General features: G+C 37.9%; 1 protein-coding gene across 1 annotated transcript; it reads left to right on the top strand.

The window, feature by feature from the left end:
- The first annotated feature begins 5,364 nt into the window (after positions 1-5,364).
- On the top strand, positions 5,365-11,485 carry si:ch211-210p4.6 (malignant fibrous histiocytoma-amplified sequence 1). The gene is made up of 10 exons (XM_060859297.1): positions 5,365-5,653; positions 5,756-6,626; positions 7,266-7,554; positions 8,503-8,689; positions 8,768-8,952; positions 9,059-9,555; positions 9,793-9,941; positions 10,831-11,029; positions 11,116-11,184; positions 11,269-11,485. Exons 1-10 carry the CDS (start codon positions 5,638-5,640, stop codon positions 11,291-11,293), a joined length of 2,487 nt encoding a protein of 828 aa, XP_060715280.1. The 5' UTR covers positions 5,365-5,637; the 3' UTR covers positions 11,294-11,485.
- Positions 11,486-14,385: the final 2,900 nt, after the last annotated feature.

Raw genomic sequence — 14,385 nt, 5'->3', positions numbered from 1 at the left:
GATCTAGTCACTTTATTCTCTGTCTATATTGTATAATTTTTATAATTAAGTATATGTATTTTAAATGTTTTTTTTTTTTTGAAAACGCTAAATGGAAGCACGTGTATGTAAATATTGTTATCTTTGTAATTATTAAATAGCCCAAGACCTGTTCAGTGTATTTTCTAAAAGTATGTATTTCGTTCATGATTTCTAAAGACTTTAAACAACTTGCATTATTAAACAACTGATACAAATGGTCTGGAATGTTCTTTACTTTGTTTCTTTCCCTAACGACAACCCCAAACCCAAAACATGTAATGTGGTAATAAAATCCATTTAAGTTAGAGACTATATATACACAGCCTTGATGCCCAATGACGCCTGAGGCACAGGCTCCCCGTGACCCGAGATAGTTCGGATAAGCGGTAGAAAATGAATGAATGAATGAATTATACAGTATATACACATGTAACTCTAAAATACTGTAAGATAAGCTGATTTATTTCTAGTCACAGCCAAGTCTCCCCAAAGAAAAAAATATTCTATTCATACACAACAGCAATTTGTTCCATTTTTATAAATGTTCCATTTTTATATTTATCAATGAACAACACATCATGCTTTTTAACAGTTTCTTAGCATGTTGTAGATTATCAGTGGGACAAGTTACTTCCGCTTTCCATTTATACATGTAGCAGCGATTAACTATTTATTTTTAATTTTTTATTATCTTCATTGGGATCAATAAAGTACATCTACCTACTTGCCGAGCTGTCTGCACGTTTGTCAGAGCTAGAATATTATTAATACAAATTCTGTTACTATGCCCCTGTGGACACTGTAGTAAAATGAGACAAAAAAAAAAAATCTGCACTTGATTTTCATGTTACTGAGAAGCTAGAAAAACATCCTGAGTCCTAATGATGCTACAGTGGAGACCGGAGACTACAAATAAATAAACATATCACAAACATGCCTCATTAATTTACTTACTTTTTTAAATGACTTGCCAAATATTTAGATTATCCACCGTACAAGTCAAGAGTTGTTTAATTAGAAAGCACAACATATCAGAATGAGTGCATTAATATAAATCTGTGATATTAATTACAATTACGTATTTGGACAACGTGGTGCAGCTTATTAGGTCAGTAATTTGTACAGACGCACTTTCGGTTTTAAGCAGTTTATCAAGTGAAACATCTGCAGCAAGACAAGACTTGGTTGATGAAGCACTACAAAGCCTCTTTTGATCAATAGGTATTGACTAATCACATATAGGGGTGAAAGGAAAAGAGAAGGTAGACCTGCTGGCCAAGCAAGCTTTAAAACAAACGCAAACTGACATACATGTATTATGGAGTAAAAGGGAAGTGAAAGAAATAAGAAAGATGGTGACGATGGGGATGTGGTAGCCTAGTCGTTAAGGTGATGGACTACCAATCGGAAGGTTTGATTCCCATGTCCACCAGGCTGCTGGGCTTCTGAGCAAGGCCCTTAACTCTCAGTTGTATAAAATGAGATATAAATGTAGGTTGCTCTGGATGAGGGTTTCTGCTAAATGCTGTAAATGTAGAAGGAATGTGACACCGGAATAAAAGGAAGACATTTATACCACATGTAGGTCCAGAAAGAAAGAAATTTGGCTCCAGGAAAGAGGATGTTAGAATCACAAGAATGCACACTGGACACTTTGTGATAAGTGTTGGTCAAGAAGAAAAAGTAGAGAATGTACTCATTAAATGTGTTGAATATGAAAGCTTTAATGTTGCTGGGAATAAATAGTTTGTCTCTCCAGGCCTTGCTATGGAATGGCCCAAATCAATCAAGAATTTATCACGAACTAAAAAATTATGAAAAAGAAATAATGGATAACAGAATTTAGGATACAGAACAGGTTTAAACGCCTCCATTTTAGCCTACTTCCTTACTATTTTGCCAACCACCACTAAAGAGGAAGAGGAATGTTGGATAACTTGGTCGCTTAAAGAATTCCTTCCTTTTCGGCATTATAATGAAGTGTCCTGCTTAAATATGCGTAGATGTAATAGTAACCCAAATTTCTAAAGCATGAGAAGTTTCTTCTGTAGTCTGTGAAAACAAGGAAATTCAGAATTAGCCATTTTTTCTACTGAGATACACCAGCACACCCAACATATTGGATGGAGCAAGAATAAACTTGTAAACCAGTATAGAGACCCGAGGCTTGACCTCGCTTTATTTTTAAATGTTTTTTTTATTCTATTTTTCTCTTTGGCTGACATTAGGTCTTTGTATAGCATGTTAGAGAATATACGGGCACGGTATTCTTCTTAACATTATGCTTAATATATTGAGCAAAATGGCAAGAACAGTTATAATCAAATGCCAGAAATTCTCACAAGACAAGAATATTTGACTTCTATAGATACACTGAATCCCACTGCATCACGTCTTAAATGATTAACAAACATATGTGCAAACTAATAATTCAGCAGCAACTGAACAGCAACATTAGAATTTCCACCCGTTTTCTGGACGCCTCTGTTCAGATTTCAGCTCATTTGTGTCGTCACTCTGTAGTGGTGTTTAATGGCCCATATAAAGTAGACAAGAATTTGTAGTAAAGTTTTCAACTAGGTTTAAATGTTGTAGGTAAATTTTGACAGATTTATATATAATTTTTGACAAATTTATATTGTGTTTTACTACAAAACAAAAAGTTAGTTGTGATGTCCGTTTTATCTGTACCTGTTATTGTGGAGAAGTGTGGATTCTACCAGCAGAGGGCGCACAACCTCCCTTATTCATCAGTAGCAGCTAAACATAGGGCCTTTTTACACCTGGGTCACTTCATGTGTATTCTCTGATCCGATAGCTATCTGATTTGTTAAAACTGTCCATTTACATTAGGCCACATAAATGCGTCTTGGCGAATCGGATATCAATCCGATCTTTCTACTCCCGCCCAATATGCAAATATATTTTACCTCATTTCCGTTGTAACTGAAATGGATCACACTTTGGTGTATGCAGTTGCTACAAAAAACAGCATTTACTGTTTGCTGCATTTTCGCTGGCAGCAGCAGTGCATTTTAAGACCCAACGAGACACCTGGGTGAAAGATCAGAGCAGCACTGGTGGGAAAACATGTTTGTTTCTGGCACGATGCACGACTCATGAGTCACCTGCGACTGACGTACTTCCGTTTGGGAGGAGTATGGCGCTGACGTATGTGGCTTGAACAACCACATTCATTTACACCTGTCCAGTTTCACCTGAAATGTGTCCCAGACCACCTCCTGAAGTGGTTTGAACGATCGGATTTATATCCGTCTCGAAACCGTTTCGGAGGGCATTTAGACCTGGACTTTTTACGATCGGATAGCTATCGGATCACAGAAAACGCATGATGTGACCAGGTGTAAAAACCCCCATAGGCTACTCAGATCAGATACAATATACACAGAAATTCATCAGTAATAAAGCTAACTAATCTTGCAAGAGACTTTCCCTTAGATATTTACATACAGAAAGAATAGTCTACGGTATCTGCTGTGGTTTATACATTGTTAGTACATGGTCCATATGAGATTTGACTCAATACACTGCTCGTTTTTGTAGCCCAATCAGAACAGATCCAATCTCAATATCAAGCCTTATATAAAATGAACACAAGAAGAGTATGACTTGATTGAGAACATTGTATTAAGCTCTTTATCTGCAATAACAGTGTGTATTCTTTATAAGTGGGACCATACTAAATCAGACATCACTTCAGAGGAGGTGTACTGTACATAATGGATGATCATCAGCTTAAAGATTTGAATTCGGACAATGTGTCCGATGCCTCATCTGCCTTAACACCTTTAGCGGGCAGCCAATGGCGAATCCACCACGTCTACTGCCTCGACTGCATCACTGAATGGGCCAAGGTAAGATTATCTTTTTACATGGGTGTGAATAAAATTGTATTTTGAATTGAATTGATTTATGGATTCTGTTTGTGTGGTCATGGACATTTTTTAATAGATGCTTTTCTCTGTAGACTACAAATTCCTGCCCTGTAGATCGCCTAAAACGGTCCTTTACCAGAGAAGGTTTTCAACAAATAGTAAGTCAGTTATATTATTCTTAATGTTTCAGCTTTCTTTTTTTCTGTATTCTGTGCTGAAACTAAGATAGTTTGATTAGAATCACGTGACAAACAACACCACTTTTCTGCATGTTTTTCAGATTACGGAGACAATCAGGGATTAGAAGAAGAAAAATAAAGATCTGAGGAGGTGTGTGTGTGTGAGGAGTGTGGCAGGAGTGGCCGAAAACACTCGATGTTCCTCTGCACTGCCTGTGATGTAAGGTGTGACCTGATAGCTGCACAGTTACAGCATTTATTAATTCATTCATCTTCTACCGCTTATCCGAACTACCTCGGGTCACGGGGAGCCTGTGCCTATCTCAGGCGTCATCGGGCATCAAGGCAGGATACACCCTGGACGGAGTGCCAACCCATCGCAGGGCACACACACACACACTCTCATTCACTCACGCAATCACACACTACGGACAATTTTCCAGAGATGCCAATCAACCTACCATGCATGTCTATGGACCGGGGGAGGAAACCGGAGTACCCGGAGGAAACCCCCGAGGCATGGGGAGAACATGCAAACTCCACACACACAAGGCGGAGGCGGGAATCGAACCCCCAACCCTGGAGGTGTGAGGCGAACGTGCTAACCACTAAACCACCGTGCCCCCCTCCTTTTGAAATCAAGTTGGTCTAATAGTGAAGATGCCACGACAATCATACCAGATTCTGTGTGAAAGCATCAGACCAGACTAAAATGTTTTGTATATGGCCAAAAGATGGCAGCAGTATAGTTGTTAAAAGGCCAATAACATAACTGGATTGTGTAATACATGAAACTTGAGAACTAGAATATGAATATGAAAAGTCCTTTTATCTCAATAACTGGATTTGTTTTAAAACCTTATATTATAATTTTCAAGGATAAACCTATACCTACTACAACAAGGTAAATCAAACTCTGTGGTTATTATTCAAAGGGGGAAAAAACTGCTATGTGCCAAGAACTTTGTATAAGCTTTAAAAGCTATAATTATTTCTGCTTAGGTTTACGCTGTGTGTTTCTTGGTTTTATTTTGTACATCACTGAAATCATATGAAAGAAACATGTCTTTAAAATATAAAATACTACAAAGTACAATGTGTGTGTGTGTGTGTGAGTGTGTAATGTACATTTCACACTGCCTATTGTACTGAGGGATTATAACTTCTATAAGTCATGTGATAGAAACTGAGGTAGGACCTACGATGACGTTTGAGGTAGGACCTACGATTGACGTTTGAAAAAAGAAAGTAAAACTGGGTAAGCTTGTTAGCTAAGACTAAAGACGAGTCAAGCTCAGACTTTAAGCAGGAAGAACCTTAAAGTCAGAGAGGGTAACTAGGTGGGTAACTTTCTTTACTAGGGTAAAGAAAAAATCTAAACATTCGTTTTAAAAATGAAGAATAATTAAAAACTGGGAAAGGATTAGATGTGTTTACACTGCTGTATGACATCTGTATTGCACACCTGCCTTGAGGAATAATAAGGAAGTACTTATTTATAAGAAGGTATAATCAAAGCTGTGTACTAGCTAATTGTCATTATGCCTCATTTTAAAGGTAAGTAGCTTTTCTGTATCTTTAAAGATAAATGTGTAAAGGACAATATGTTCATTACGAACAGTGCTGAAATCACTCGTCATCTATGTTGTCGTCTGTTAGGCTGTTCCAACAGAAAACTGGAGGTAAACTTTGCAGGAAAGAGACTGAAATCACTTCCTTCAGATCTGCTTCAGAAAGGCCAGGATGTGGACAAGGCAGACCTGCAGAAGAACAGACTTATAGAAGTGATTGGCATCTCTCGTTTGTCAAACCTGACGGAGCTTAATCTGTGCCGTAATGAGCTTGTTGAGTTTCCTAAGGAGATTAGTGAGCTACAGCAGCTGGTCAGACTTTACCTGAATCAGAACAAAATCAAGAGCATACCTGAAAACATATTCCCTTTATTAAAGAACCTGGAGTTTCTAAAGATAAGCACAAACAAGCTTAGCCAAATACCATCAGACATGAACAAGTGTGAAAAACTCAATTTTCTAAATCTGTCCAACAACTGTCTGAGGGACGTGCAGCCTCTGGTGGGCCTTAGCCACCTAAGAGAGCTGTATATGGAGAACAACCGTCTCACAGAACTTCCACAGGCTCTCTTTCAGTCTGAGAGCTTGGAAAAATTAAAACTAAACAACAACCCACTTAGAAAACCTCCTGAAGCGATTTGTCTCGGTGGTTTGAAGGACATTCAAAGTTACTTTGAGATGTTAGAAACTAGTTCATTTACTATCCGCACCATTAAAACAATGTTCCTGGGGTCTTCAATGGCCGGGAAATCCACTGTGTGTCGCAGTCTGAGTTGTGGTCACCCTGTAGAGGTGGCTGAGGATGATCGCACTGATGGTATAGAAATCCAACAATTCTGCAACGAAGATGGAGTTCGCTTCCTCTTTTGGGACTTTGCAGGACAAGAAGAATACTACTTCACTCACCATGTCTTCATAACGGCCCAGGCCTTTGTCATTCTTGCTGTTGATCTTTCCAGGTATTAAAAAAAACCTTAATAATAATAATAATAATAATAATAATAATAATAATAATAATAATAATAATAATAAACTTTATTTTGTATAGCGCCTTTAAAGGTAGTTTCTCAAAGCGCTTGACATAAAAGATAAAATTAAAAGATACATATAATATTACAGACACTAAAACTAACCATACAAAAAATAAAAAGCCAATAAATAACAAACAATGAAGTCACATAAAAGCTACCCTTAAAAAGTACGTTTTAAGATGGGATTTAAAAACACCCAGGGATTCTGCATTCCTAATCTCTGAGGGCAGGGAATTCCACAATTTGGAAGCCAAAGAAGAAAAAGCCCGATCACCCGTAGTTCTTAGTCTTGTTGATTGGGCAGCTAGAAGACCAGCTTCAGAAGAGCGTAGAGCATGTGAAGGTATGTAGGGGGTTAAAAGCTCACACAGATATTGAGGGGCCAAATTGTTCAAGGCCTTATTAGTGAGCATGAGAATTTTAAAATCAACTCGAAAACTAACAGGAAGCCAGTGCAATGTTTTAACATTATTATTATTATTATTATTATTATTATTATGAAATCTATTTCAACAAGAATCTGTAGTTTTTGTGCATTGTTGTTCTTAACAAAGAATGTTTTAACAGGTATAAGCCTGAGTCTTTCAGAGAGAAAGTGGGCTTCTGGATTAACAATATACAACTCAAGGTCCCAAATGCAGTGGTCTTGTTATTGGGCACTCATGTTGACTGCTGCTCTGATGAGAAGGCGGTGCAGGACAAAAAGAGCGATATAGAGGAGCGAGTGAACCAGATGCTGTTAGACCGGAAAGATAGTTTAGAGCAGCAAAGAAAGAACCTTGAGGATTTTAACAACCCTTCACTGGTCTCTGAACAGATTAGTGCAATTGAACGACTTGAAGAATACAAATTGCAGGTAAAGTTATGTATGTGTGTATATACAGTAGGGATGTACCGATACCACTTTTTCTCTTCTGATCCGATACCGGCGTTTGCCAGTATCGGCCGATACCGATCCGATACCTGTGTTCTTTTCTACCTTTAAAACTAAAGAATATATACAACTCGTTTAGTTATTAAGATTTAGTTGTTTCTGGCAAAAAAAAAATACAAAAATGCCCATTCCCGGATGAAAAATGAAAACACAAGAAACCTTAAAAAAAATATTAATGCAGTAGCAAACTTTTAACAGTTAGTAAACCATATATACTGCAATTAGTTAATTAAGTTATTTTCTGAAGAAAAGGCAATATTATTTTAAAGTGAATCTTATATTAGAACTCTTAAAACACAATGCAAAATGTATTAAACAGTAAACTTTGTACAAAATGAGCGACATGTTTAACGCGCTGAGGTAAATGGATAGGGCGCCTGCTAAACTTGCTTGTCTGTCTGTCTATAGAATTTATTATATTTATTTACATTAATGTAATTTAATATATAAGTGTATTTTTCTTATAAGTTCAAGAAATAGTTAGTTAATTGACATTATTCAACCACCACGGGCATGGGCGTCGGAAGTAAATAAAAAAGCGGGCGTGTTCTGTCCCACACACTTATAATGGTTCCGACGCCCATGGATTTCAGGAAGCAGGAGCGTGGTCAATGCTGTAGGTAAAACACGGAATGGAGTTTAATTTATCAGAGCATTCCTCAAGCGGAATGGATTCGAAAAGTGCGATACCCATGACCACGGGTATCGGATTTGGATCGGTCACGCACCACCGATACCCGATCCACTCAAAATGCTTGGATCGGCGCCGATACCGATCCAAAATATCGGATCGGTACATCCCTAATGTACAGTAGTGTGTATACCAGCAATTTCTTTGTAACACACTTCTTTTCTGCATATATACTGTAGGTCCTTGATCTTATAGCCATTGACTGCACAAAACCTGAGGACATTAAAAGGTTACAACACTATATCAACAAAGTGATCGTAGATACAGACACATTTCCTTTTATGGAACAAACACTACCTCAGTGCTACAGGGACGTGGAAAATGATATTCAGGCCGACTTGGAGAATGGCAAAATTCCTCAACATGGTGAGTGCTGATTTTATGAGATGCACTAGTATTATGCACTAGAATATACTCAGACCTGTTGATATTCATTTTTTACAGGAATAGTGGCTCACGGCGACATCCTGGACCACCTAAACGCCTGTCACAAAGAATTGGATCATGCTAAGCTGCGTGTTGTTCTTCAGTACCTCCATAGAAGTGGAATTATTATATGGTACAGGGACATCACAGACTCGAATAAAATGGTGTTTGTTAAACCGTCATTCCTTATCTCATTGTTCAAGGTATGTTATTAAAAAAAAAACTCCAGTAGCAAACAATTTTTAAAAAAATCTGATTCATCCTACTTGCAAATCTAGTTCTAATCCCATATGTTGTATTCTGACACAGGCCATTGTTAGACATGATTTGGTCAGTATGCTGAAAGAGATTCCTAGCAGAGATCTAAAGAGGGAAAACTCTCTGGAGAAGCACAGAGACGCTTGGATTAAGGACTTCGAGAACAAAGCGACTCTGAGCAATGTGGCCATACGAATTTTGGTGCATGCAGAACTCAAGCGGTCAGGTGTTGATGATGATGAGCTGATAGAGGAGATAGTTGGGACCAAAAGGAAGGCTGGGCAGCTTATCAAGCTGCTGGAGCACTTTGATGTTTGTCTACCGGCTAAACAAGGTGCTCGACTCAACCCTGCAGCCCCAGAATTTTGTCCAGACAAAAAGTGGGAGCCATCAAGCCCTGAGGTATATGAACCGAATGGAAGTTGTCTTTTCCCGAGTTTCCTTAAGAGTGACAAGGATGTGAAGGATATGTGGGGACAGGACAACCTGGAAGACATCACTGTCCAAGTTTACTTCCTTCCTGAGATACCTCATGGATTCTTCCATAGGTAATATTTAATATTATTACATTTTACAGGCCATAAATTATGTCATCTTAGCTATTCCCCAATTTTTACTGCACATTTCAGAAAACAATTTTCTCACTGATTGTTTTAGCAACAAATGCTGAAAGTAAGATAAACAAGTAAAATAATATATGATGATATAAATTGTTTCTGGAGTTATTTGTTTTGAGAGGAACAGGGATGTACCAAATTTTACATGTTTATTTCTCTTCCTTACAGGCTGGTCATCAGGATCTGCTCGATTTACTCCACCAACTGGATTGGGAAAGAGCAATGTCTCTTCACTTGTGGAAACAGACGTCTCCTGCTCAGAGAACGAGCTGGTACCGGAGACCAGTTCATCGAAATCCGGGTCAAACACACTGATAGTAAGCTTTAGTTTACATTTATATTTTATGCTTTAAGTAAATAAAAGTTTAGGAAAACATTTCATTCAATCAAAATATTTTACTTTGAAAGGTTCTTTAAATTTAGGGGGCACGGTGGCTTAGTGGTTAGCACGTTCGCCTCACACCTCCAGGGTTGGGGGTTCGATTCCCGCCTCCGCCTTGTGTGTGTGGAGTTTGCATGTTCTCCCCGTGCCTCGGGGGTTTCCTCCGGGTACTCCGGTTTCCTCCCCCGGTCCAAAGACATGCATGGTAGGTTGATTGGCATCTCTGGAAAATTGTCCGTAGTGTGTGATTGTGTGAGTGAATGAGAGTGTGTGTGTGCCCTGCGATGGGTTGGCACTCCGTCCAGGGTGTATCCTGCCTTGATGCCCGATGACGCCTGAGATAGGCACAGGCTCCCCGTGACCCGAGGTAGTTCGGATAAGCGGTAGAAAATGAGTGAGAGAGGGTTCTTTAAATTAGTACCAGAGCTATTAGGTACAAAGTAATATAAGCTAATGACCATAAAATGGATATTTAAAGTGAAACTTTCACACACTTCGCTTGAATAATAGTTTTATTTAGATATCTAATAAAACAGCAGGACGAATACGAAAATCTCAAAGTTTCTGCACAGCCACCACACTGACAGGTCTAATATACTTTACGTGAATTCAGCCCAGTGTCTGATGACTTTAGCACGCTAATTGGTGCTTATAGCTTTCAGTTGACTTTTATAGTAACCTTAAAGATTTAATAAAAGACTAAAGCAAATTTTGGAACTAAAAACTCTAAATTTGTTTAGATATGATTTGCTCCTGAACTATTCCTTGTCTTACATTTGAGGATTTGGTTTCTTGCCCTTCTTGTGTAATATTGTGTATTTCAGTTTCCACTTCAGGAAATATCCAGAAAGCATGGGACATGATAAAGGTGGCGATGATACGGCTGGCTCAGCTCACACAGCAGTGGAGAGGCCTGTGTCAGTACGTGTACAGCCCATGTAAACACATAGGCTGCGATGCTCACTTCGAGTGGTCAGACTGGCAAGACTGGATCGATCCTAACGCATGTGAAAAATTTAATATGTATGTTATAGTTCAGTGCTTTTCACCTTTTATTTGATTGATGCTCTTATTTTTTTATGTTTTAACTTCATTTTTCATTTTAACAGGGATCCAGAGGATAAAATAACATGCTCTAGGGGACACATTCGCAGAACTGAATGTCTGTTTCCTGTTAGGTGATCTTCTTTCTATTTGTTGGAACTCTTTCACAAACAATTTTCTCTTCTTTTTAAATTCACAAAAGTTTTTTTTTCCCATAGAAGCTGTGCAGGTCTGAAGATCTGACACCTGAGAAATGTACCTGCCTTGAACTCGATTATTCTGGGAAGAAAATATAATAAGTGCAATGAAAGCAATTTTATCAGAAATACTCTAAAATTCATGAATGTCATTATTATAGGAAAACAAATATAATGTGTAGTTGCACTGTTGTATTGAAGAAGCTTTTAAACATTTTCTAATAGAATATCCAGTCCAAAATTGTCCGTAGTGTGTGATTGCATGAGTGAATGAGAGTGTGTGTGTGCCCTGCGATGGGTTGGCACTCCGTCCAGGGTGTATCCTGCCTTGATGCCCGATGACGCCTGAGATAGGCACAGGCTCCCCGTGACCCGAGGTAGTTCGGATAAGCGGTAGAAAATGAGTGAGTGAGAGTGAGTGATATCCAGTCCACTAGATGGTGGTGTTTGCTTTTTTTTGTGTGTGTCCTTTCTATTATGTCCCTCCTTTTGGACATGACATGACTACCTATAGTTGTTTAATAAGGAAGATAGAATAATTCAGTTGTGTGTATTTAAATATGTTTTAAAGAGCAATTTATTCTTTAATCTATCAGTTCTTTTTAATAATTGTTTTGCCCCAAAATTAAAATGCAACAAGCACTGATGAGTTTTGTGTATTAAGGCACATATTTTGACTTTAAACAATAAAAGGCTGCATAGACATGAGCCATGTTCACACTTGCTGTTGCCACAATTGAACATATTTAGCTGTAATCAGCTCATCTATAGACTCATAACTTTAGGATTATATCTTGGTTCAGTAGGTAGATTCAACATATGGACCGTGTGTAATAATATTGTAGTGTAGGTTATCAAGACGGATAATGCACAAACAAATTGTGAGGCTGTATAGAATAAGAAGGAATTATGGCACTGTCTTTCTATTAGGTGGTAACAGTGCTCTGGTCATGATTCGATTCGATACAATTTGATTTTCAGAATATTTTGAACAATTTTACGGTTTACTCCATAGTCGGCTACAATGTCCAGTAGCTGCAGCCTCATATTTTTACAACATAGCATCTATATACTATAACCTATATCTCATAGCAATACTACTATTTATTCAGGTCCTGCCTGAAAATATTAGCGTTTACGGCTGGAAATCGAGCAGCATTTTAGGTAGTTCATAAATAATATTTTTTAAAGTACCAGTATTAATATTTAAACTCTGAGTTAATGTAGTGAAAATTAGCAAGCAAACAAATTCTCCAGAGAAGACATTTTCTGACTTAAAAAACATCATGCTTATTTAAAACATTTAATCAGCTAAGAATATGCATAGGCTGTATACAGTAACAACTTACCAACCATCAAATGCATGAATACAATTTGTATACATGCATAAAACAGTGTACAGTATACTGTGCTACTTTTGAGAAAACAACTTGAAAGTTTTGCAGCAGGGCGTGGGTTTCATTTAGACAGCAGCATCACATCATTTTGATTTAATAACTTCAGTTCTGATGGCAGGCAGCATGGTGGTAGAGTGGTGCAGTGGACAGAGTTATCGGCTTATAGTGCTAGGGTTTTGGGTTCAAACCTAAGTGTGGTTATTGGACTGCAAAGTTTTGCATGTTCTCACTATGTGTAAATGATTTCAGAATGTATTCTGTGATTTCCTCCAACCTCCCAAACCATGTAGGAAGATGAACTGGCTGCCTTAAATTGCCCCTAGGGTGTAAATGCACAGGGAATTCATCCACCCTGTGCACAGTGATACTGGAATAGGCACTGCGTCCACCACAGTTAATGCAGCAGTCTTAAATAAAAACATTTTGGTCAATTTAAATTAATGCATTAAATACCTGACTATATAAGAGACAACTAGATGCATTGCTGAATTAGGAGAAACCTAAAGTACCTTCACAGTGATGATAGTCCCATGATATTTTTAACCCACCTAGAGAACATCAGAAGATCAGGAAACCCTCAAATAAAGGGACAATTTATTCTCTGACTACCAAGTTGAATCTTTTTGAATCTTGAATCTTATTCTATTTTCTTTAATCTAATGCAGCATAAATAAAAGATGGCACAAGCGAAAAAAGAAAAATAATGGGCCAAGAATACATCCTTGTGGAACTCTACAATAATCTTATGCCTTAAGCATGCACCATTTATGTCTACATTTTAAGATTTTTCAGTAAGGTAAGATTTAATCGCCAACTCACTAAAGACTAAAGACTGGCAAAATGCCATGACCATATCACAGAAATGCCCTGCATCTATCTCCATTCAACAATGTTCTGTTAAATACAACAGAGGACAACTTTCCATGCAGGGGAATCTTCTGAATCCAGACTGGAGCTCATAAAATGTACTATTCCTTGAAATGTATTGCTCAATCTATTAAAATAATCTTTTGCATAACCATGGAGTTAAAATGCAAAATTAAAAACCGGTCTTTCCCCTTTCTATCTTACTGCCTTTAAAAAAAGAGTATCATAAGGAATTTCAGAGTAAGAGTAATGTCTGTAGAAAAGTTATAGAGCAATAACTTTTGCAGTCTCTAAGACATTTTATTTTCAGTAACCCTAACCGTAACCCAAGGGGTCATCTTTATACTTTATATATATATATATATATATATATATATATATATATATATATATATATATATATATATATATATATATATATATATTCATTTATTTACTATTATTATTTTTTTTTATTCCAGAAGATGAATCTGTGCTGCTTGTTGCTGCTCCCTTTCAGGTCCGCTTCCAAAGACCCAGAGATGCCCATTATACGAGCAAAAAGGAAAAAAGTATAGTTTTGTATCTTTAGTTCTAAATTATCACAACAGAGCAATTTAAAGGTCTAGTCTGGAAATCGAGGGCTTAAAACATTACATTGTCGGACTAAAGTATGAGGGATTCACTTCCGACAACAGAGTGACGCGTTCTCTATTTGTCCGGTCGAGCGTGTGGCGCCGAATAGATTCTTTTGAAATCGTCAAAGCCACGCGCCCGGCTCGCGATGCCAGTGCTGGGGGAACCGTTGAGTGGAGGGCGGAGTCTCCTCGGTGGAGCGTGCAGCTCCAGGGGGTGGGATGTGGCCGTGTGCATGTTGAAAAGGGACCGCGTGTCA

This window comes from Tachysurus vachellii, chromosome 23 (assembly GCF_030014155.1).
Source record: "Tachysurus vachellii isolate PV-2020 chromosome 23, HZAU_Pvac_v1, whole genome shotgun sequence".
In the NCBI taxonomy this organism is placed as follows: Eukaryota; Metazoa; Chordata; class Actinopteri; order Siluriformes; family Bagridae; genus Tachysurus; species Tachysurus vachellii.
The sequence above is the reverse complement of the archived record's forward strand: the minus strand, read 5'-3'. Positions and strand labels throughout refer to the sequence as shown.

What these genes read in the sequence shown, in the direction of transcription:
- si:ch211-210p4.6 (XM_060859297.1), top strand. An exon ending in TTGAAGAATACAAATTGCAG is followed by an intron (nt 7,555 to 8,502) that starts GTAAAGTTATGT and finishes TATATACTGTAG; the next exon opens with GTCCTTGATCTTATAGCCAT. An exon ending in TCCTTATCTCATTGTTCAAG is followed by an intron (nt 8,953 to 9,058) that starts GTATGTTATTAA and finishes ATTCTGACACAG; the next exon opens with GCCATTGTTAGACATGATTT.